At 41.0% G+C, this 18,647-nt stretch overlaps 1 protein-coding gene across 17 annotated transcripts in view; it reads left to right on the top strand.

The window, feature by feature from the left end:
• The window catches only part of LOC106024272 (protocadherin gamma-A3), a 214,024-nt gene that overhangs the window by 69,165 nt on the left and 126,212 nt on the right, over positions 1 to 18,647 (top strand). Inside the window, exon 1 of one of the 17 annotated variants that reach the window (XM_034291835.1) lies at positions 609 to 3,198. The exons of 12 other annotated variants lie outside the window; for them this stretch is intronic. In XM_034291835.1, the coding sequence (XP_034147726.1) occupies positions 781 to 3,198 (2,418 nt within the window). In that variant the 5' untranslated portion in view covers positions 609 to 780. Of the gene's footprint in view, positions 1 to 608; positions 3,199 to 3,875; positions 6,426 to 7,533; positions 10,080 to 11,937; positions 14,548 to 18,647 lie in introns of those variants that run through there. 4 more of the 17 variants (XM_034291841.1, XM_034291830.1, XM_020045879.3 and 1 more) reach the window with 4 other exon arrangements.

Below are 18,647 nucleotides of genomic sequence, written 5' to 3'. Positions count from 1 at the left end.
GCTATTTTTAATACTTTAGTGTTGTTCTTTTTTAACCAATATGGAAAAAAAAATTACCAATATATGTTTGCTATTAATTGCTATTTGCATTCATTAGAAAAAATAAAATAATATGCTTACCTTTACAAGTTACAAATGAATTACACAATGACGTAGTCGTTGACATTTTATTTCGAAGGTTTCCTCATTTCGTGACAATTATGACATCGGTAGTGTAGCTGTCAGAATGCTAGTAATAGGTATTACTGTTAGTAATAGGCTAGTTTAATGCATTTATTTTATTTCTGTGAACAGTTTGAACAAATGACTAATGATAAGACCTACCCTCTTTGTCCATGGTGCGGAAATATGCCGTCATGCGACACTGCCATACCTTGGCCTTTGATGAAACAACGCCCCTGATTGTTGCATTACGTTATTGATGTTTTGTGAGTTTCTGTGTGGTGCATTTGGATACATGTCGCGTAGTTACTATAGTGCGTTTGCAGTGTTTGTACTCTGAGTGCCGCTGTTGATCAATGATATGCAGTACATGGAAATTCTCACTCTGTGTGGCGCAGCGTCCCCTCCTACATTCTCCCTTTTACTGACCCACTCAAACAAACACACACAATCTCTAACGAACCAAGAGATTTAGGATCAAAATCCTCACGGCTTAATAACCGGATTCGTTTCTCTGGGAAATACCGTCGATTGCTTGTCATCGTTTTGATGTACAGATGAGCCCTATTCTCTGACAAAAGGATTACAAAATATTTGTTTTCTGCTTCATTCGTTGGAATGGGTGACTGGTGTACAACAGACCGCAGAGGCGGATGGCAAGTACTGACTTTTATTCTTTGTCTGTGCGCTCTAGATTCCGTGACTGGGCAGGCACGATATTCCATACCAGAAGAGCAAGCGGAGGCTTCGATAGTTGGAAACATAGGTAGAGATTTGGGCTTAGAGGTCAAGAGGCTAGTTTCCGGTAAAGCTCGCATTGTAACGAAGGGATCACGACAGTATGTAGAGCTAAACCGAGACAAAGGACTCCTTGTTGTTAAGGAGAGAATCGACCGAGAGGAGCTCTGTGGACAGACTACGCCTTGTAGCTTTAGCTTTGAGCTTATCATAGAAAATCCCATCCAATTATTTCGTATCACTGTCGAGGTTCGTGACATTAACGATAACCCGCCATCCTTTCCAAAAGATGAAATACATTTCAAAATTAGTGAATCAGCCGTGTCCGGTGCACGTTTTTCATTGGAGAGTGCGGTGGACCCTGACGTTAGTGTTAACGGTATACAGAATTATTCTCTGAAACCAGCAGATCATTTCAAATTGCAGGTACACAGCCAACCTGACGGGAGTAGATACATAGATATGATTTTGCAAAACCCACTAGACAGAGAAACCCAAGAGACTATGTCTCTTCTTCTTACTGCAATTGACGGAGGCGAGCCTCAGAAATCTGGCACTGTCCGCATCTATATTACCGTGTTAGATGCCAATGACAATGCGCCTGTATGTGGTAAGCCAGTTTATAACGCGAATGTGATTGAGAATTCTCCGGTAGGTACTTTGGTAACTACCGTTAGCGCAAATGACGCAGACCAAGGGATAAACGGAGAGGTCACTTTCTCGATCCCTCATGTTGCTAAAGAGGCAAAGGATCTCTTTGAGCTTAACGTGGCTAATGGCGAGATCAAATTGGTAGGGAAACTGGATTTTGAAAAGACAAAATATTATCAATTAAATGTTTTCGCACAAGACAGTGGTGGCCTCACTGATACATGTAAGGTTGTCGTACAAATTATTGATGAAAACGATAATGTCCCCACAATACAGCTGATGTCCTTTTCAAACTTGATTCCAGAGAACTCTCCCCCCGGTAGCACTGTAGCTGTTATTAATGTAGAGGATGAAGACTCGGAAGGCAACGGTGTCGTTCAGTGCTCTATTAACGGCGATATTCCTTTCAAAATAGAGGCATCTTTAACGGATTATTATACAATAATTACAGAAAGCCCCCTGGATAGAGAAACTGTGTCTGAGTATAATATCACAATAACAGTATCAGATAACGGCTCTCCGTCTCTGTCCAGCAATAAGAACATCACAGTTAAAATATCAGATGTCAACGATAACCCACCAGAGTTTTATAAACCTAAATTTACTAAGTCTATTCAGGAAAACAACTCACCAGGTGTGTCTATATTCGCGGTGAGAGCGCGTGATGCTGACTGGGGACAAAATGCTCGAATCTCCTACTTTCTCGATGACAAACAGATAAACGGAGCAGCCGTGTCCTCTTACTTCTCAGTAAATTCAGAAAACGGGGAAATCCATGCTCTTCAGTCATTCGATTACGAACAAATCAGGTCGTTTGAATTTAACGTCAGTGCCCGTGACGGGGGATCTCCACCTCTCACTTCAGTTACTACGGTTACAATACTAATCCAGGACCAGAATGACAACCCTCCTCAGATTCTGTACCCAGTCCAGACTAGTGGCTCTCTGGTGGCTGAAATGGTGCCTCGTTCAGCAGATGTGGGCTATCTTGTCACTAAAGTGGTGGCCGTTGATGTGGACTCTGGACAGAATGCCTGGCTCTCGTATAAACTTCACAAAACGACAGACAGGGCGTTGTTTGAAGTGGGCTTACAAAATGGAGAAGTAAGAACTATACGCCAAGTCACTGATAAAGATGCTGTGAAACAAAGACTCACTGTTGTAGTGGAGGACAACGGACAGCCCTCTCGTTCAGCTACAGTCAATGTTAACGTGGCGGTGGCGGACAGTTTCCCTGAAGTGCTCTCGGAGTTCACTGACTTTACGCACGAGAAGGAGTACAATGACACCCTGACTTTTTATTTAGTCTTGGCTTTGGCTGTAGTCTCATTTCTGTTCATCTCTTGTTTAGTTGTTATTATATCAGTGAAAATATACAGATGGAGACAGTCCCGCATTCTGTATCATTCCAGTCTCCCGGTTATTCCGTATTATCCACCGCGTTACGCAGACACTTTGGGGACAGGAACTCTACAACACGTGTACAATTACGAGGTGTGCAGGACGACTGACTCCAGAAAGAGTGACTGTAAGTTCTCCAGACCCGGTAGTCAGAACGTTCTGATAATGGACCCCAGTTCTGCAGGGACGATGCAGCGGATGCAGAGTGAAAAGAACATCCTGGATGAACAAGACTCTCCGACAGAGGTCTGTTATTTTTCAGTTTTAATTTACGTTTTCAAAACATGCTTTGTTTGAGTTAGGCCTTCTTTCATATAAGAAAATATGTTCATCCCCTTGTTACGGCACTTTCAGCACCACGGTCAGCAATGCGTTGCACTACTCATTTATTATAATATGTGTTGCATATTGACGTTCATGACATTATACGCCAGTCTTATGAAGAGGAAGGTTGACGGATTATGTGTATTTAATGCACATTATTACATTTATTTATTTTTCTACTTAAAGTTAGTTGTCTTTGGTTACCATTAGCGAGTTAACGACAAACGTGTTAGACCTAAACCTATTCATAAATGTTTTGAACTTGCTGACAATTGTTTAAAAAAAATGGTCTACTTAGATTATGAATTAATATGAAATATATCCATCTCATATTTTTCATTTTGATAAATATTATGTATTTTCTTCATAGACATTCTCATCCATACTGCAGTGCAACGTATCATGGCAGATCCCGCTTGTTTTTTTGTATTTAGTTTAAGTCCATTTGTGTGTAGTTCTATTAAATAAACTCAGAGAGACGCTGTTGGTCAGTGTGTTGTAGTTTTGGATCTGATTAGCAGCAGTACCTCCCCCATCATCTCGATATATTATGCTGAGAAAGAGCCGTATGCATAGAAAATAGTCCGGGTTACGGGAAACAATAAACACGGAGACACCGAGCTCTGATTTCTTCATTATTTCATTGTTTCAGAACAGTGAATAACTAATGTTTTAAACTGGAAACCATTGGATTATTACTTACGTTCAAATGGAGTATTATATTATTGTTATTTCATGGTGAAAGGAAAATGTCGGCCAGAAGAATGATACGGCAAGTAGTGATTTTTATATCGGTCCTCTGCCTCGGTTCAGTGGACGGACAGGTCAGTTATTCCATTCCCGAGGAAATGGCGAAAGGCTCTATAGTCGGAAACATAGCGCAGGATTTGGGTTTGGATATCAAAAGACTTAAATCAGGTAAAGCTCGTATTTATTCTGGAGAAAGTGCGGAATACATCGAACTGAATAAAGAAAGGGGAGTTCTCCTTATCAAAGAGAGAATAGACCGTGAAGCTCTCTGTGGACAAATGACGCCTTGCGCACTGCATTTTCAGATTATTCTGGATAACCCAATAGAATTCCATCGCGTTTCAGTTGAAATTACAGATATAAATGACAATGCTCCACTTTTCAAAAAGAGTGAAATACATTTTGAGATTAGCGAATCAGCTGCTACAGGGTCTAAATTCATCCTTGAAAAAGCTTTTGATTCGGATGTGGGAGTAAATGACCTTCGAAGCTATACTCTTCATCCTAGCGAAGATTTTATATTGAGATTGCAAACTCAGGCTGACGGGAGTAAAAAGGTAGAGATGGTTTTACAGAAACCTCTAGATCGAGAGAAAAAAGAGAAGATGTCGTTAGTACTTACCGCTCTGGATGGAGGGGAGATTCAGATGTCTGGAACTGTGCAGATACGCATTACTGTTTTAGATGCAAATGACAATGCTCCTGTTTTTACACAGGAGATTTACAAGGCAAGCATAGTCGAAAATTCCCCAAAAGGCACCTTAATTACCACAGTCGGTGCTAAAGATGATGACAAGGGATCCAATGGACAAATTACATATTCCATATCAAGTAGCAACGAGGGAGTATTTGAACGATTTGAAATAGATGAGATTAATGGAGAAGTCCGTTTGCTTGGTACGTTAGATTTCGAAAAAGCTCAACACTATCAGATTGACGTCGAGGCGAAAGACAAGGGTGGTCTCTCCGATTCATCTAAAATTGTAGTTGATGTTGTCGATGTTAATGACAATAGTCCTATAATTAACTTCATGACAACATCTAAGTCAGTACCGGAGGATTCCCCTAGTGGAACAGTAATAGCTGTACTGAACGTCCAAGACCCGGACTCAGACCAAAACGGTCAGGTGCATTGCGAAATTAATGAGAATATACCCTATGCAATTAAATCGACATTAAATGGATTCTATAGCCTAGAAACAGACAGTGAGTTAGACCGTGAGAGAGCCTCTGAGCACAACATCAGTGTGACGTGCTCTGATGAGGGAGTGCCCTCACTCTCCAGCGGCATCACTCTTACCTTACAGGTATCAGATGTCAATGACAACGCGCCTGTCTTTGAGAAAAGCTCATATGAGGTCTGCATTCTAGAAAACAATACGCCAAGCCTCTCTATATTCACAGTGAAAGCCATAGACGCTGACTGGATTCAGAATGCCCGTGTTTCGTACATGCTGGAGGACTCCTCCGTTAACGGAGTGCCGGTCTCCACGTACGTGTCTGTTAGTGCTGATAGTGGAGTCATCCATGCTGTGCGATCCTTCGACTACGAGCAGATCAAGGAGTTTCCGTTCCGCATAATAGCGCAGGATGGAGGCTCCCCTCCCCTCAAAAGTAATGTAACTGTGAAAATAATGATCCAGGACCAGAACGATAACGCGCCTCAGGTTTTGTATCCAGTTCAGACCAGCAGCTCTCCTGTGGCTGAAATGGTGCCTCGTTCAGCAGATGTGGGCTATCTTGTCACTAAAGTGGTTGCTGTTGATGTGGACTCTGGACAGAATGCCTGGCTCTCGTATAAACTGCACAAAGCGACAGAGAGGGCGTTGTTTGAAGTAGGTCTACAGAATGGAGAAATAAGAACTATACGTCAAGTTACTGATAAAGATGCTGTGAAACAAAGGCTCACAGTTGTAGTGGAGGACAACGGACAACCCTCTCGTTCAGCTACAGTCAATGTTAACGTGGCGGTGGCGGACAGTTTCCCTGAAGTGCTCTCGGAGTTCACTGACTTTACGCACGAGAAGGAGTACAATGACAACCTGACTTTTTACTTAGTTTTAGCTTTGGCTGTAGTCTCATTTCTGTTCATCACGTGTTTAGTAGTTATTATATCAGTGAAAATATACAGATGGAGACAGTCTCGCATTCTGTATCATTCCAATCTCCCGGTCATTCCGTATTATCCACCGCGTTACGCAGACACTTTGGGGACAGGAACTCTACAACACGTGTACAATTACGAGGTGTGCAGGACGACTGACTCCAGAAAGAGTGACTGTAAGTTCTCCAGACCCGGTAGTCAGAACGTACTGATAATGGACCCCAGTTCTACAGGGACGATGCAGCGGATGCAGAGTGGAAAGGACATCCTGGATGAACCAGACTCGCCGTTGGAGGTGAGTCTGCTGGAGATCCAATAATTTGAGGCCTTTGACTCTAAAGCACATTATAAATATACTGCCTTATAAAATGTAAAAGATAGAAACTCACGACATGAGACGTTTCACCAATCTGAAATAATTTCACTATTGTAAGACCTTTATTCATTTTTTACACAAAAATATTATCTGTCCTATTAGTATGAATCGGAATGAATGAAAAACTCAAAATAAAATTATATTACATTTAATTAATTCGTTAGGTAGTATGCGTTTTTGTTACCAACTGAGCCAGAAGGTTCATTTAGCAACTTTCCATCAAAATGAATGTCTTCTTGTGACTGAAATCAGCGAGCCCAGCATGGTTTTTGTATTTGAACGGGTGGAGAGCTGGGCTACACGTTCATATGAGTTAACGTTTTAATAATTCAATAATATTATGTGGGCTGAATATAAGACGTGTTGGGTTAAGCTGTTCCATGAGCAAATGCCTGCTGAGTTTTTTGGTATGCTACTAGTAATGCGATTTCAGCATCCTTAGATGTGGACAGCAACAGTTATTTCATTTTGGGAACTAGCAGCTCATTAGCTCATTTCTACATTGTATGCTCTCAATGTTTCCAACAGTTTTCTTTTGAAACATCAATATGGAGTTTCTTTACTAGTTTTACTCGGGCTTTTGCTTCTAACTTGTTCACGCACAAATGACTCAATATACTTCCCTTGGCATATTCGTTTTGGACTGAGGTGTCACTGAATGATTTTGTACATGATTCAAACTAAATATGAGAGGACATGATACGAAATGAAAACTTTTTATCCTTCTGGTCAACAAATTATAGTAATTGTTAGTAACTTTGCAATGGTTTTAATAGCAGTGTGTCGTCCTATCTAACATGATTGAGAGAAAGTAGTCCTGAAAAGTTTTCCTTCATATGTATGTTTTTATCTAATAAAATCAGTTGTTCATGTTTTGTACTCTGAGTGACGCTATAGTTCAGCGAAATAATTTCTTCCTGGTGTTGTCAAGCCCATGGAGTCCACTCCCCTATCTCTGCTTTCTACCGGAGTAGAGCGAGATACTCCGGACTTCATATTAGCTGGGGTGCGACAGTGAAACACTCGATCTGGTGCTTATGTATTGATGGCACGGTTACAATAGCCTGGATTAAAATTGACTTCTACTTTTCTTTCCGTTTGAGAATACTGAACTAAGGTTCTTGGTTTTTTGTTTTTTTAGTTATGGCATTGGAAGGAATCGTTATACCTAAATGTCTGAAAATGCGATTATTTTATGGACTGCAATGGCAAGTACTACCCTTTTATTTGTATCTCGGTCATATTGTAAGTGGCCAAATCCGTTATTCCATTCCGGAGGAGATGAAGAAAGGCGCTGTTATCGGTAACGTAGCTCAAGACCTGGGGTTGGATTTGAAACGACTCCGAGCGGGCCGGGCCCGTATCGTGACCGGGGAAAGCGTTCAGTACACAGAGCTGAGGACAGACAAAGGGATTCTAGTCGTGGGTGAGAGGATAGACAGAGAGCAGATTTGTGGCGACGTAACACCGTGTAGCTTCACTTTTGAAATAATTCTAGAAAATCCAATCGAATTGCATCGCGTTGTTGTTGAAATTCTTGATGTGAATGACCATGCCCCTACTTTCCAAAATAGTGCCATCAAATTAGAAATAAGTGAGGCTGCAACAATCGGTGCTCGCTTTCTATTAGATAGCGCAGAAGACCCTGACGTAGGCTTAAACGATTTACAGAAATACGTTTTGACAACCAATGACAATTTTGTTTTAAAACAACTTGCTAATCCAGACGGTAGTAAATATGCGGAGATGATTCTCCAGAAGCCATTAGACAGGGAGGACAATCCTCGTCTCTTTTTAAAGCTAATCGCTGTAGACGGTGGAAGTCCGCAGAGATCTGGCACAGTCAACGTAGAGATCACAGTCCTCGATGCTAATGACAACACGCCTGTGTTTAACCAGTCAGTGTACAGGGCGACTGTGATGGAAAACTCTCCAAAGGGAACGTATATTATCACCGTTAATGCCAGCGATGCTGACAGTGGTTCAAATGGACAAATTATGTACAGTTTCTCTAAGCTGAAGGGAAGCATAGCTGAAATATTTGTTATTGATAAGGACACAGGAGTTATATCAGTTTTGGGAATTATCGATTATGAAAAAGATAAGAAATATGAGATTAGAGTAGAAGCCAAAGACCAGGGAGGGTTTACAGACACCAGCCAAATTATAATAGAAGTCATTGATGTTAATGATAACGCACCTGTTATAAACGTTATGTCTTTCTCTAGCCCTGTTTCTGAAGATGCTTCCCATGGATCCACGATAGCTGTTATAAATGTGAAAGACGCTGATTCAGAGAAAAACGGGCAGATTACATGTACTATTGGTACTAACCGTCTGTTTAAGATGGAATCGTCCTTGACCAGTTATTACAATTTGATCTCTGATGTCGTGTTTGACAGAGAAACAACACCAGAATACAATATTACCATAATAGCGACAGATTCTGGTTCGCCTCCTCTCTCTAGCTCCAGGATATTACATCTTAGAATATCTGATGTAAATGACAATGCCCCATTATTTAATCAGAGCTCATACTCTGCCTACGTCAGAGAGAATAACTCTCCTGGATTGTCCATATTTTCTGTCAGTGCACGGGACTCTGACTGGAATCAAAACGCTAGAATTTCGTACCACTTGGAAGACACGCAGATCAATGGAACTCCAGTCTCTGCTTATGTATCCATTAACTCTGAAACCGGAGTTTTACATGCAATTCGCTCCTTTGATTATGAACAAACAAAACAGCTGAACCTCGTGGTTAAGGCGAAAGACGGAGGCTCTCCTCCACTCAGTAGCAACGTCAGTGTCAAAATCTTCATCCAAGATCAGAACGACAATGCGCCTCAGGTTTTGTACCCAGTCCAGACTAGCAGCTCTCTGGTGGCTGAAATGGTGCCTCGTTCAGCAGATGTGGGTTATCTTGTCACTAAAGTGGTGGCCGTTGATGTGGACTCTGGACAGAATGCCTGGCTTTCGTATAAGCTACAGAAAGCGACAGATAGGGCGTTGTTTGAAGTAGGCTTACAGAATGGAGAAATAAGAACTATACGTCAAGTCACTGATAAAGATGCTGTGAAACAAAGGCTCACTGTTGTAGTGGAGGACAACGGACAGCCCTCTCGTTCAGCTACAGTCAATGTTAACGTGGCGGTGGCGGACAGTTTCCCTGAAGTGCTCTCGGAGTTCACTGACTTTACGCACGACAAGGAGTACAATGACAACCTGACATTTTACTTAGTCTTGGCTTTGGCTGTAGTCTCGTTTCTGTTCATCACGTGTTTAGTTGTTATTATATCAGTGAAAATATACAGATGGAGACAGTCCCGCATTCTGTATCATTCCAGTCTCCCGGTTATTCCGTATTATCCACCGCGTTACGCAGACACTTTGGGGACAGGAACTCTACAACACGTGTACAATTACGAGGTGTGCAGGACGACCGACTCCAGAAAGAGTGACTGTAAGTTCCCCAGACCCGGTAGTCAGAACGTTCTTATAATGGACCCCAGATCTACAGGGACGATGCCAAATGAAAAGAACCTCCTGGATGAACCAGACTTTCACCCTGAGGTAAGTCTATAGTAGATATAATGGTAGTTTTAATTTGGTTGGAAAACCTTTTTACTATATGTTCTTTGTAAAAATGTTGGATGGCCATGCTAAGGTTGATGTCATCAGTATTTCTCTACAGTTAAATGTTAATGGCCATGTTACCTGGCTGGTTGCACTTAGGGACAGTTTTGAGTTTGGTGTGCGTTGTTCAAACATAAAGGAGGACTGAGTTAAGTTTCGCTTTTGTTTGGAGATTGGTTTTCTCAAAGCACTAATATGAGCATGTTTGATTTGACAGAAATGAAAATGTCAGTCAGTTATGTAGAAAAAGGGCTGATCTGAATATTCAACAATTATCATGGGTTTTTATTATGGCTAGAAGTCTAACTTCATTTACTGGATATTTGCACATTGAGGAAAATAATGACATGATGACGTTTTCATAAAATCATTGCTTCTCTATCGGACTATTTTGGCTAGGCTATTTTGAAACAAAGATGATATATTACAGATTTTAACCTATTACATTTAGAAGGGCACTGTATAGAATCCTGGATCTATCCTATACAAGACTGAAATCAAATAATAACCCCACGTGTCGCCGACTCTTTTCCCATCTAACCAGACCGGATTAGTAAGAGTTAATCGCAGTAGGCTACATGTCAATACAAACCCATAAATGGACCAGCGTCAAAGTTTAAATGGAGAATATCTCAGACACTCGGAGCAATTATGTAGAAAACATGTTTGCAACATTAACCTAAAACAGGAACTGCAGATGTCTTCTGGTCATTTATCCTAGTATTACAGTACATTTGGCCTCTGTATAGAAAGTCTTTTCGCACATTGTAAGTTAGGTGACGTGTTTGAGAAATGCCCTTTTCTCTCTCTAGTTGACTTGAACGAACCAGTGCATCGATTTTTCTCGAGAGCGTCAAGCCTCTAGACATTGCTTTAAGTGTCTTGTATTATATTTGTGTGACTATACTCGGATTGGGCAAATCAAAGAAATTTTAACAAGTACAACGTGTGTTGGCTAATCTTTCAGTTGGGAGTTGAAATTTCATATTCAAACGATTGTGGGACGTTATCAACAACACGTTAAGCGTAAACAATTTGTACAATAGCCTATTCTGCAATTTCATAGCCTATTCCGCGCGGACAGCGTCACTTCTGTCGGAGGACTGCTCTGTTTTCTCGCACTGTCTTGTATGTTCCAACTACTGTATGTTCCAAAATATTTTTATTAAGTCTATATGAAGTCACCAGAGTCATGTTAGCTGTGTTAACTGTTTGTCACGTGACGAATAACGCTCAACATAGCTACCTGTAGTCCTGTAGTGGTTTTTATGGTTGGTGGATGTAAATATACTTTGACAGAGAATAATTTTGCTTATTTTAGTATCAGATTATTTATATTTGTTCTGCCGTTTTGGATTGCATCTAGATGCTTAAAACTATTAATGACAATAGGGTTGCATGTTTTAATATGGTATTATTGCCGTTGGTCCTGCTTCTATAGATGATAACTAGCTCAGCGTTCACCTAGCTGTGTTCATCTCACGGTTCATCGCAATGTTAATCTAGCTCAGCGTTCATCTCATCTTTCATTTTAGCGTTCCTCTCAGTGTTTATCTAATTCAGTGTTCATCTAGTTTAATGTTCATCTAGCTATTTGCCTTTTTTTTGGTAGGAGACTACACTGCTCTAAAGTGTGATTCATATTGACATTATTATCCAATGGAATCTGTTGTTCATATGTTGCACTCTGAGTGACGCTGTTGGTCAGAGAAACAATTCCTGTCCAGTGTTATCAGTCGAGTATCAGTAGAGTCCATCCCCTTTCATTGCGCTCAACCAAAAGAGAGTTAAACAGGGCGTTTCATACGAGGTGTCGGTAACAGAAATATACTCGCTGTCCACAGTATGTTGATTACATACAACCAAAGGTCCAATATATTAGATTGCTATTATACTTCGACAGGCAGTATTGTATTTTCCTTTTGAGAATACAGTAAGGAATATTCGTGTGGCATTTGTTTTCTTGACTATGGAATCGGACGGTTTCCTTCTACCTAATTCCATAAAATGGCGTGTGTGTGGACTACGATTGCAAGCAATTACTTTCCTCTTGTATTTCTGTCAACATGTGAGTGGACAAATCCGGTATTCAATTCCAGAAGAGATGAAGAAAGGCTCTCTAATCGGTAACGTAGCTCAAGACCTGGGGTTGGATTTAAAAAGGCTCCGAGTTGGCCGAGCCCGTATCGTGACCGGGGAAAGCGTTCAGTACACAGAGCTGAAGACAGACAAAGGGATTCTAGTCGTGAGTGAGAGAATAGACCGAGAGCAGCTTTGTGGCGATGTAACACCATGTAGCTTCAGCTTGGAAATAATTCTCGAAAATCCAATTGAACTGCACCGTGTTACATTTGAGATATTAGATGTAAATGATCATGCCCCTGCTTTCACAATTAAGGATATCAAATTTGAAATCGGTGAATCAGCCACTGTTGGGTCGAGATTCCCACTTGAGAGTGCAGTGGATCCCGATGTGGGAATTAACGCCCTACAGAATTATGTTTTAACTCCCAATGATAATTTTATTTTAAAACAACATTCAAATCCGGACGGCAGTAAATACGCAGAGATGGTGCTGCAGAAGCCGTTAGACCGAGAGGAGTATCCCCGTCTTTCTTTGAAGCTGATCGCTGTAGACGGTGGAAATCCGCAGAGATCTGGCACAGTAAATATAGAGATCACTGTTCTTGACGCCAACGACAACGCGCCTGTGTTTAACCAGTCAGTGTACAGGGCTACTGTGTTGGAAAACGCAGTGAAAGGCACATATATTACAACGGTTAATGCCAGCGATGCCGATAGTGGATCAAATGGACATATTTCGTACTATTTTTCTAAGTTGAAAGGGAACACAGTTGACGTATTTATTATTGATATTTCGACTGGCATTATTTCGGTTTCCGGTGAGATAGATTATGAGAAAGACAAAAAATATGAAGTAAGAGTAGAGGCTAAAGACCAGGGTGGTTTAACAGACACAAGCAAAGTTGTAATAGAAGTTATTGATGCTAATGACAACCCACCAGTTATAAACGTAATGTCTTTCTCCAGCCCAGTTTCTGAAGATGCTCCGCCTGGTACCACTGTAGCTATAATTAACGTGAAAGACGGTGATTCGGAGAAAAACGGAAAGATTACATGTTCTATAAATGGTAACCTCCCCTTTAAAATTCAGTCTTCATTAAGTAGTTATTATACTTTGATTTCAGATGTAGCTTTTGACAGGGAAACAACACCAGAATACAACATAACCATAACAGCGACAGATTCTGGTTCGCCTCCCCTCTCTAGCTCCAGGACATTACATCTTAGAATATCTGATGTAAATGACAATGCCCCATTATTTCATCAGAGTTCATTCTCTGCCTTCGTCAAAGAGAATAACTCTCCTGGAATGTCCATATTTACTGTCAGTGCGCGGGACTCTGACTGGAATCAAAACGCTAGAATTTCGTACCTCTTGGAAGAAACACAAATCAGTGGAACTCCAGTCTCTGCTTATGTATCCATTAACTCTGAAACCGGAGTTTTACATGCAATTCGCTCCTTTGATTATGAACAAACAAAACAACTGAATCTCGTGGTTAAGGCGCAAGACGGAGGCTCTCCTCCACTCAGTAGCAATGTGACTGTGAAAGTAATTGTTCAGGACCAGAACGATAACGCGCCTCAGGTTCTGTATCCAGTTCAGACTAGCAGCTCTCCGGTGGCTGAAATTGTGCCTCGTTCTGCTGACGTGGGCTATCTTGTCACTAAAGTGGTGGCTGTTGATGTAGACTCAGGACAGAATGCCTGGCTCTCCTATAAACTACAGAAAGCGACAGACAGGGCGTTGTTTGAAGTTGGCTTACAGAATGGAGAAATAAGAACTATACGTCAAGTTACTGATAAAGATGCTGTGAAACAAAGGCTCACTGTTGTAGTGGAGGACAACGGGCAGCCCTCTCGTTCAGCTACAGTCAATGTTAACGTGGCGGTGGCGGACAGTTTCCCTGAAGTGCTCTCGGAGTTCACTGACTTTACGCACGAGAAGGAGTACAATGACAGCCTGACTTTCTACTTAGTATTGGCTTTGGCTGTAGTCTCGTTTCTGTTCATCACGTGTTTAGTTGCTATTATATCAGTGAAAATATACAGATGGAGACAGTCCCGCATTCTCTATCATTCCAATCTCCCAGTTATTCCGTATTATCCACCGCGTTACGCAGACACTTTGGGAACCGGAACTCTACAACACGTGTACAATTACGAGGTGTGCAGGACGACTGACTCCAGAAAGAGTGACTGTAAGTTCTCCAGACCCGGTAGTCAGAACGTTCTGATAATGGACCCCAGTTCTACAGGAACGATGCCGCGGATGCAGAGTGAAAAGAATATCCTGGATGAACGAGACTCGCCTGTGGAGGTGAGTTTAGTCATGTTTTGTATTACTTTAAAGTAGATTGTACTCTCTCTTTACGTTTATAAAGTGGTACAAGAACAAGGCTCTATAGCATTGGACATATCAGCACCTCTCAAACAGGACAGCGCCACTACTAGTGAGCAACAGGTGATTTCCCTCTCACACAGTGATATCTGTCCCATGTTTTGTACGGAATTTTTGCCACCAGCCATTATAGACGTTTTCACCGCACAGCTTTTGCAAACAGATGACACTTGGGTATTTACTGTTTTTTCTATTCGATTCGCAGAATCGAATGGAAGGGATATTGTTGCATTTGAAAATATAAAGTGATTATCAACCCTGCTGGTCATATTATATAATTTATTGCGTTTAGTGTGAATATCATAGATTTCTTTGTTTTCAATATTTAGAATTGAGAACTGCAAAAACTGTTCATTTATAAATATCTTAAGTTATATTTACATATAATCTGCAATTTATGTTTTGAACTCTGAGGGACGCTGTTGATTAGTAAAATTACTTCTGTCCAGTTTTGTTAGTCAGTGAAGTCCCCTCCTCTATCAGTGCGCACTACCAGAGAAGCAAATATTCTGTAGTTCGTAATAGGTGGGGCTCAACATAGATATTTCCTCTGAGCATATACTCGGAGTGGTTGGATAAAAATAGCGTTGATTGAAATAGTCCATTAACTAATTGGCTTATACCTTTCTTTCCTCGACGTTTTAAGGACATAATTACAGGAATATTCGTATCGGATATGTTTCCCTTTTTGTTGGCTATGGTGTTCAAAGGATTTCTTGAAGGCAACTGCGTAAAATGGCGTTTGTTTTGCGGAGTAGGATGGCAAGTGTTAATTTCTTTGCTGTGTTTTGGTCACATTGTGCTTGGTCAAATCCGGTATTCTATTCCAGAAGAGTTGAAGAAAGGCTCTCTTATCGGTAATGTAGCTCAAGACCTGGGGTTGGATTTGAAACGACTGCGGGTGGGCCGTGCCCGTATTGTGACCGGAGAAAGCGTTCAGTACACAGAGCTGAACTCAGACAAAGGGATTCTTGTCGTGAGTGAGAGAATTGACCGAGAGCAGCTTTGTGGGGATGTCACTCCGTGTAGCTTTAGCTTCGAAATTATTCTCGAAAATCCAATTGAACTACATCGTATTACGGTAGAAATATTAGATGTTAATGATCACGCACCTGCGTTTCCAAATAAAGATATACAACTCGAAATCAGTGAATCAATATCTATAGGTTCACGATTTCTCCTTGAGGGAGCCGATGATCCCGATGTAGGGCATAACTCACTACAGAATTATATTTTAACGCCAAATGACAACTTTATTTTGAAACAACAAGCAAATCCAGACGGTAGCAAATACACTGATATGATACTTCAGAAACCTTTGGACCGAGAGGAGCATTCGAGTCTCTCTTTAAAGCTAATTGCTGTGGACGGTGGAAATCCGCAAAGGTCTGGCACAGTAAATATCAAAATCACTGTCTTAGATGCCAACGACAATCCACCATTGTTTAACCAGTCGCTTTACAGGGCTACTGTGATGGAAAACGCACCGAAAGGTACTTATATCACAACTGTCAATGCAAGTGATGTAGACAGTGGCTCTAACGGTCACATATCATTCTATTTCTCCAAGTTAAAAGGGAATGTAGTCGACATATTTGCCATCGATATAGCGACAGGCATAATTTCTGTTACTGGTCAAGTAGATTATGAGAAAGATAAAAAATACGAACTCAGAGTAGAGGCTAAAGACCAGGGAGGTTTAACAGACTCCAGCAAAGTTATAATTGAAGTTATTGATGTTAATGACAACGCACCAGTTATAAACGTCATGTCTTTCTCTAGCCCCGTTTCTGAAGATGCTCCTCCAGGCACCACTATAGCTGTAATAAATGTTAAAGACGCTGATTCAGACAGAAACGGGCAGATTAGCTGTTCTGTAGACAGAAACCTTCCATTTCAGATCAAATCCTCCTTGACTTATTATTATAATTTGATCACTGACTCATATTTTGATCGGGAAAAATATTCTGAATATAACATAACGATTAAAGTGACTGATTCTGGTTCGCCTCCTCTTTCTAGCGCCAGGACATTACATCTTAGTATCTCTGATGTAAATGACAATGCCCCATTTTTCGATAAAAGTATTTACTCTGCCTACGTCACAGAGAACAACTCTCCTGGAATTCCCATATTTACTGTCAGCGCGCTGGACTCTGACTGGAATCAAAACGCTAAAATCTCGTACCACTTGGAGGACACGCAGATCAATGGAACTCCAGTCTCAACATATATATCCATTAACTCTGAAACCGGAGTTTTACATGCCGGTCGTTCTTTCGATTATGAACAAACAAAACAACTCAAACTCGTTGTTAAGGCGCAAGACGGTGGCTCTCCTCCACTCAGTAGCAATGTGAGTGTTTATATCCTCATCCAGGATGAGAATGACAACGCACCGCAGGTTCTTTATCCAGTCCAGACTAGGAGCTCTCTGGTGGCTGAAATTGTGCCTCGTTCAGCAGATGTTGGCTATCTTGTCACTAAAGTGGTGGCTGTTGATGTGGACTCTGGACAGAATGCCTGGCTGTCATATAAGCTGCAGAAATCGACAGACAGGGCGTTGTTTGAAGTGGGCTTACAGAATGGAGAAATAAGAACTATACGTCAAGTCACTGATAAAGATGCTGTTAAACAAAGGCTCACAGTTGTAGTGGAGGATAACGGGCAACCCTCTCGTTCAGCTACAGTCAATGTTAACGTGGCGGTGGCGGACAGTTTCCCTGAAATGCTCTCAGAATTAACTGACGTTACGCACGAGAAGGAGTACAATGCCAACCTGACATTTTATTTAGTTTTGGCTTTGGTTGTAGTCTCCTTTCTGTTCATCACTTGTTTAGGTGTTATTATATCAGTGAAAATATACAGATGGAGACAATCGCGCATTCTCTATCATTCTAATCTCCCAGTTATTCCGTATTATCCACCGCCTTACGCAGACACTTTGGGTACAGGACCGCGACAGCACGTGTACAATTATGAAGTTTGCAGAACGACTGACTCCAGAAAGAGTGACTGTAAGTTCTCCAGACCCGGTAGTCAGAACGTACTGATAATGGACCCCAGTTCTACAGGGACGATGCAGCGGATGCAGAGTGAAAGAATTATCCTGGATGAAACTGACTTCTCAACGGAGGTGAGTCTTCTCAATTTGTGGTTGTATTGGGTAGGAATACATGTTTCCAAATGTATTTTGTAAACCCAGCTATGGTTAAGGTCGTCAATATTTCTGTACAGTTAAAAATAAACCGATAATGTTGATTGCTGATAGGAACAACAGTCGGTGGGCTGTAAGTGTTGTTCAACCATAGGTGCAAAAATAAAATCCGTTCTTCCCTATTTTTTTCATTAAATTCTCTTTACTATATATTTTATGCTTTATTTCTTTATTTAGTTTGATATGTTGATAAGCATTTATATGCTTTACATTATAAGACATGTTTATACATTTGGCTTGGCGCAAATGTTCCAAAAAGCCAAAGTGAGAAAACATCTTGGTCAAGCATTGCATCAGTGAGCGCGTGTTTGCAGGACATGAATGAAAATATAAGTTTTGATATAGATAGAGTAATCGACGATAGCTTTAAGTGTCTTGTATTACAGTACGTGTATTTGTCAGACTAGACTCGACAAATCAAAATATTTTCAACTAGTAAAATAGTGTGACGGCTTGTCTTTCATTTGGGAGTTGATATGTAACTTTCAAACTATTCTAGGTCCTGATACAAAACCTTCAAGCATAACATTTTATTTTTGTCTGACCAGTGGGTCATCGGGATGCTGTCATGAGTAGCTTCTAGGTGGTGTGATCTTTTGTGGGAAATTGTTTATATTTGTCATTTAATAATTTAATAGTTGACAGATTTTACTGGCTTTGGAATTCGTGTTAGCACATTAAGAGGTATCATATGGGATATTTCTGTTTTTGCTGCGTTTTGGCTTTGGTGTTCATAGTACTCTGCTAGTTCATTGATTATTTTGTACAATAGCCCATTCGGACACTTCAGAACCACTGTCTA

This window comes from Esox lucius, chromosome 4 (genome assembly GCF_011004845.1).
Source record: "Esox lucius isolate fEsoLuc1 chromosome 4, fEsoLuc1.pri, whole genome shotgun sequence".
NCBI classification, from domain to species: Eukaryota; Metazoa; Chordata; class Actinopteri; order Esociformes; family Esocidae; genus Esox; species Esox lucius.
This window is presented reverse-complemented; position numbering and strand designations above follow the sequence as displayed.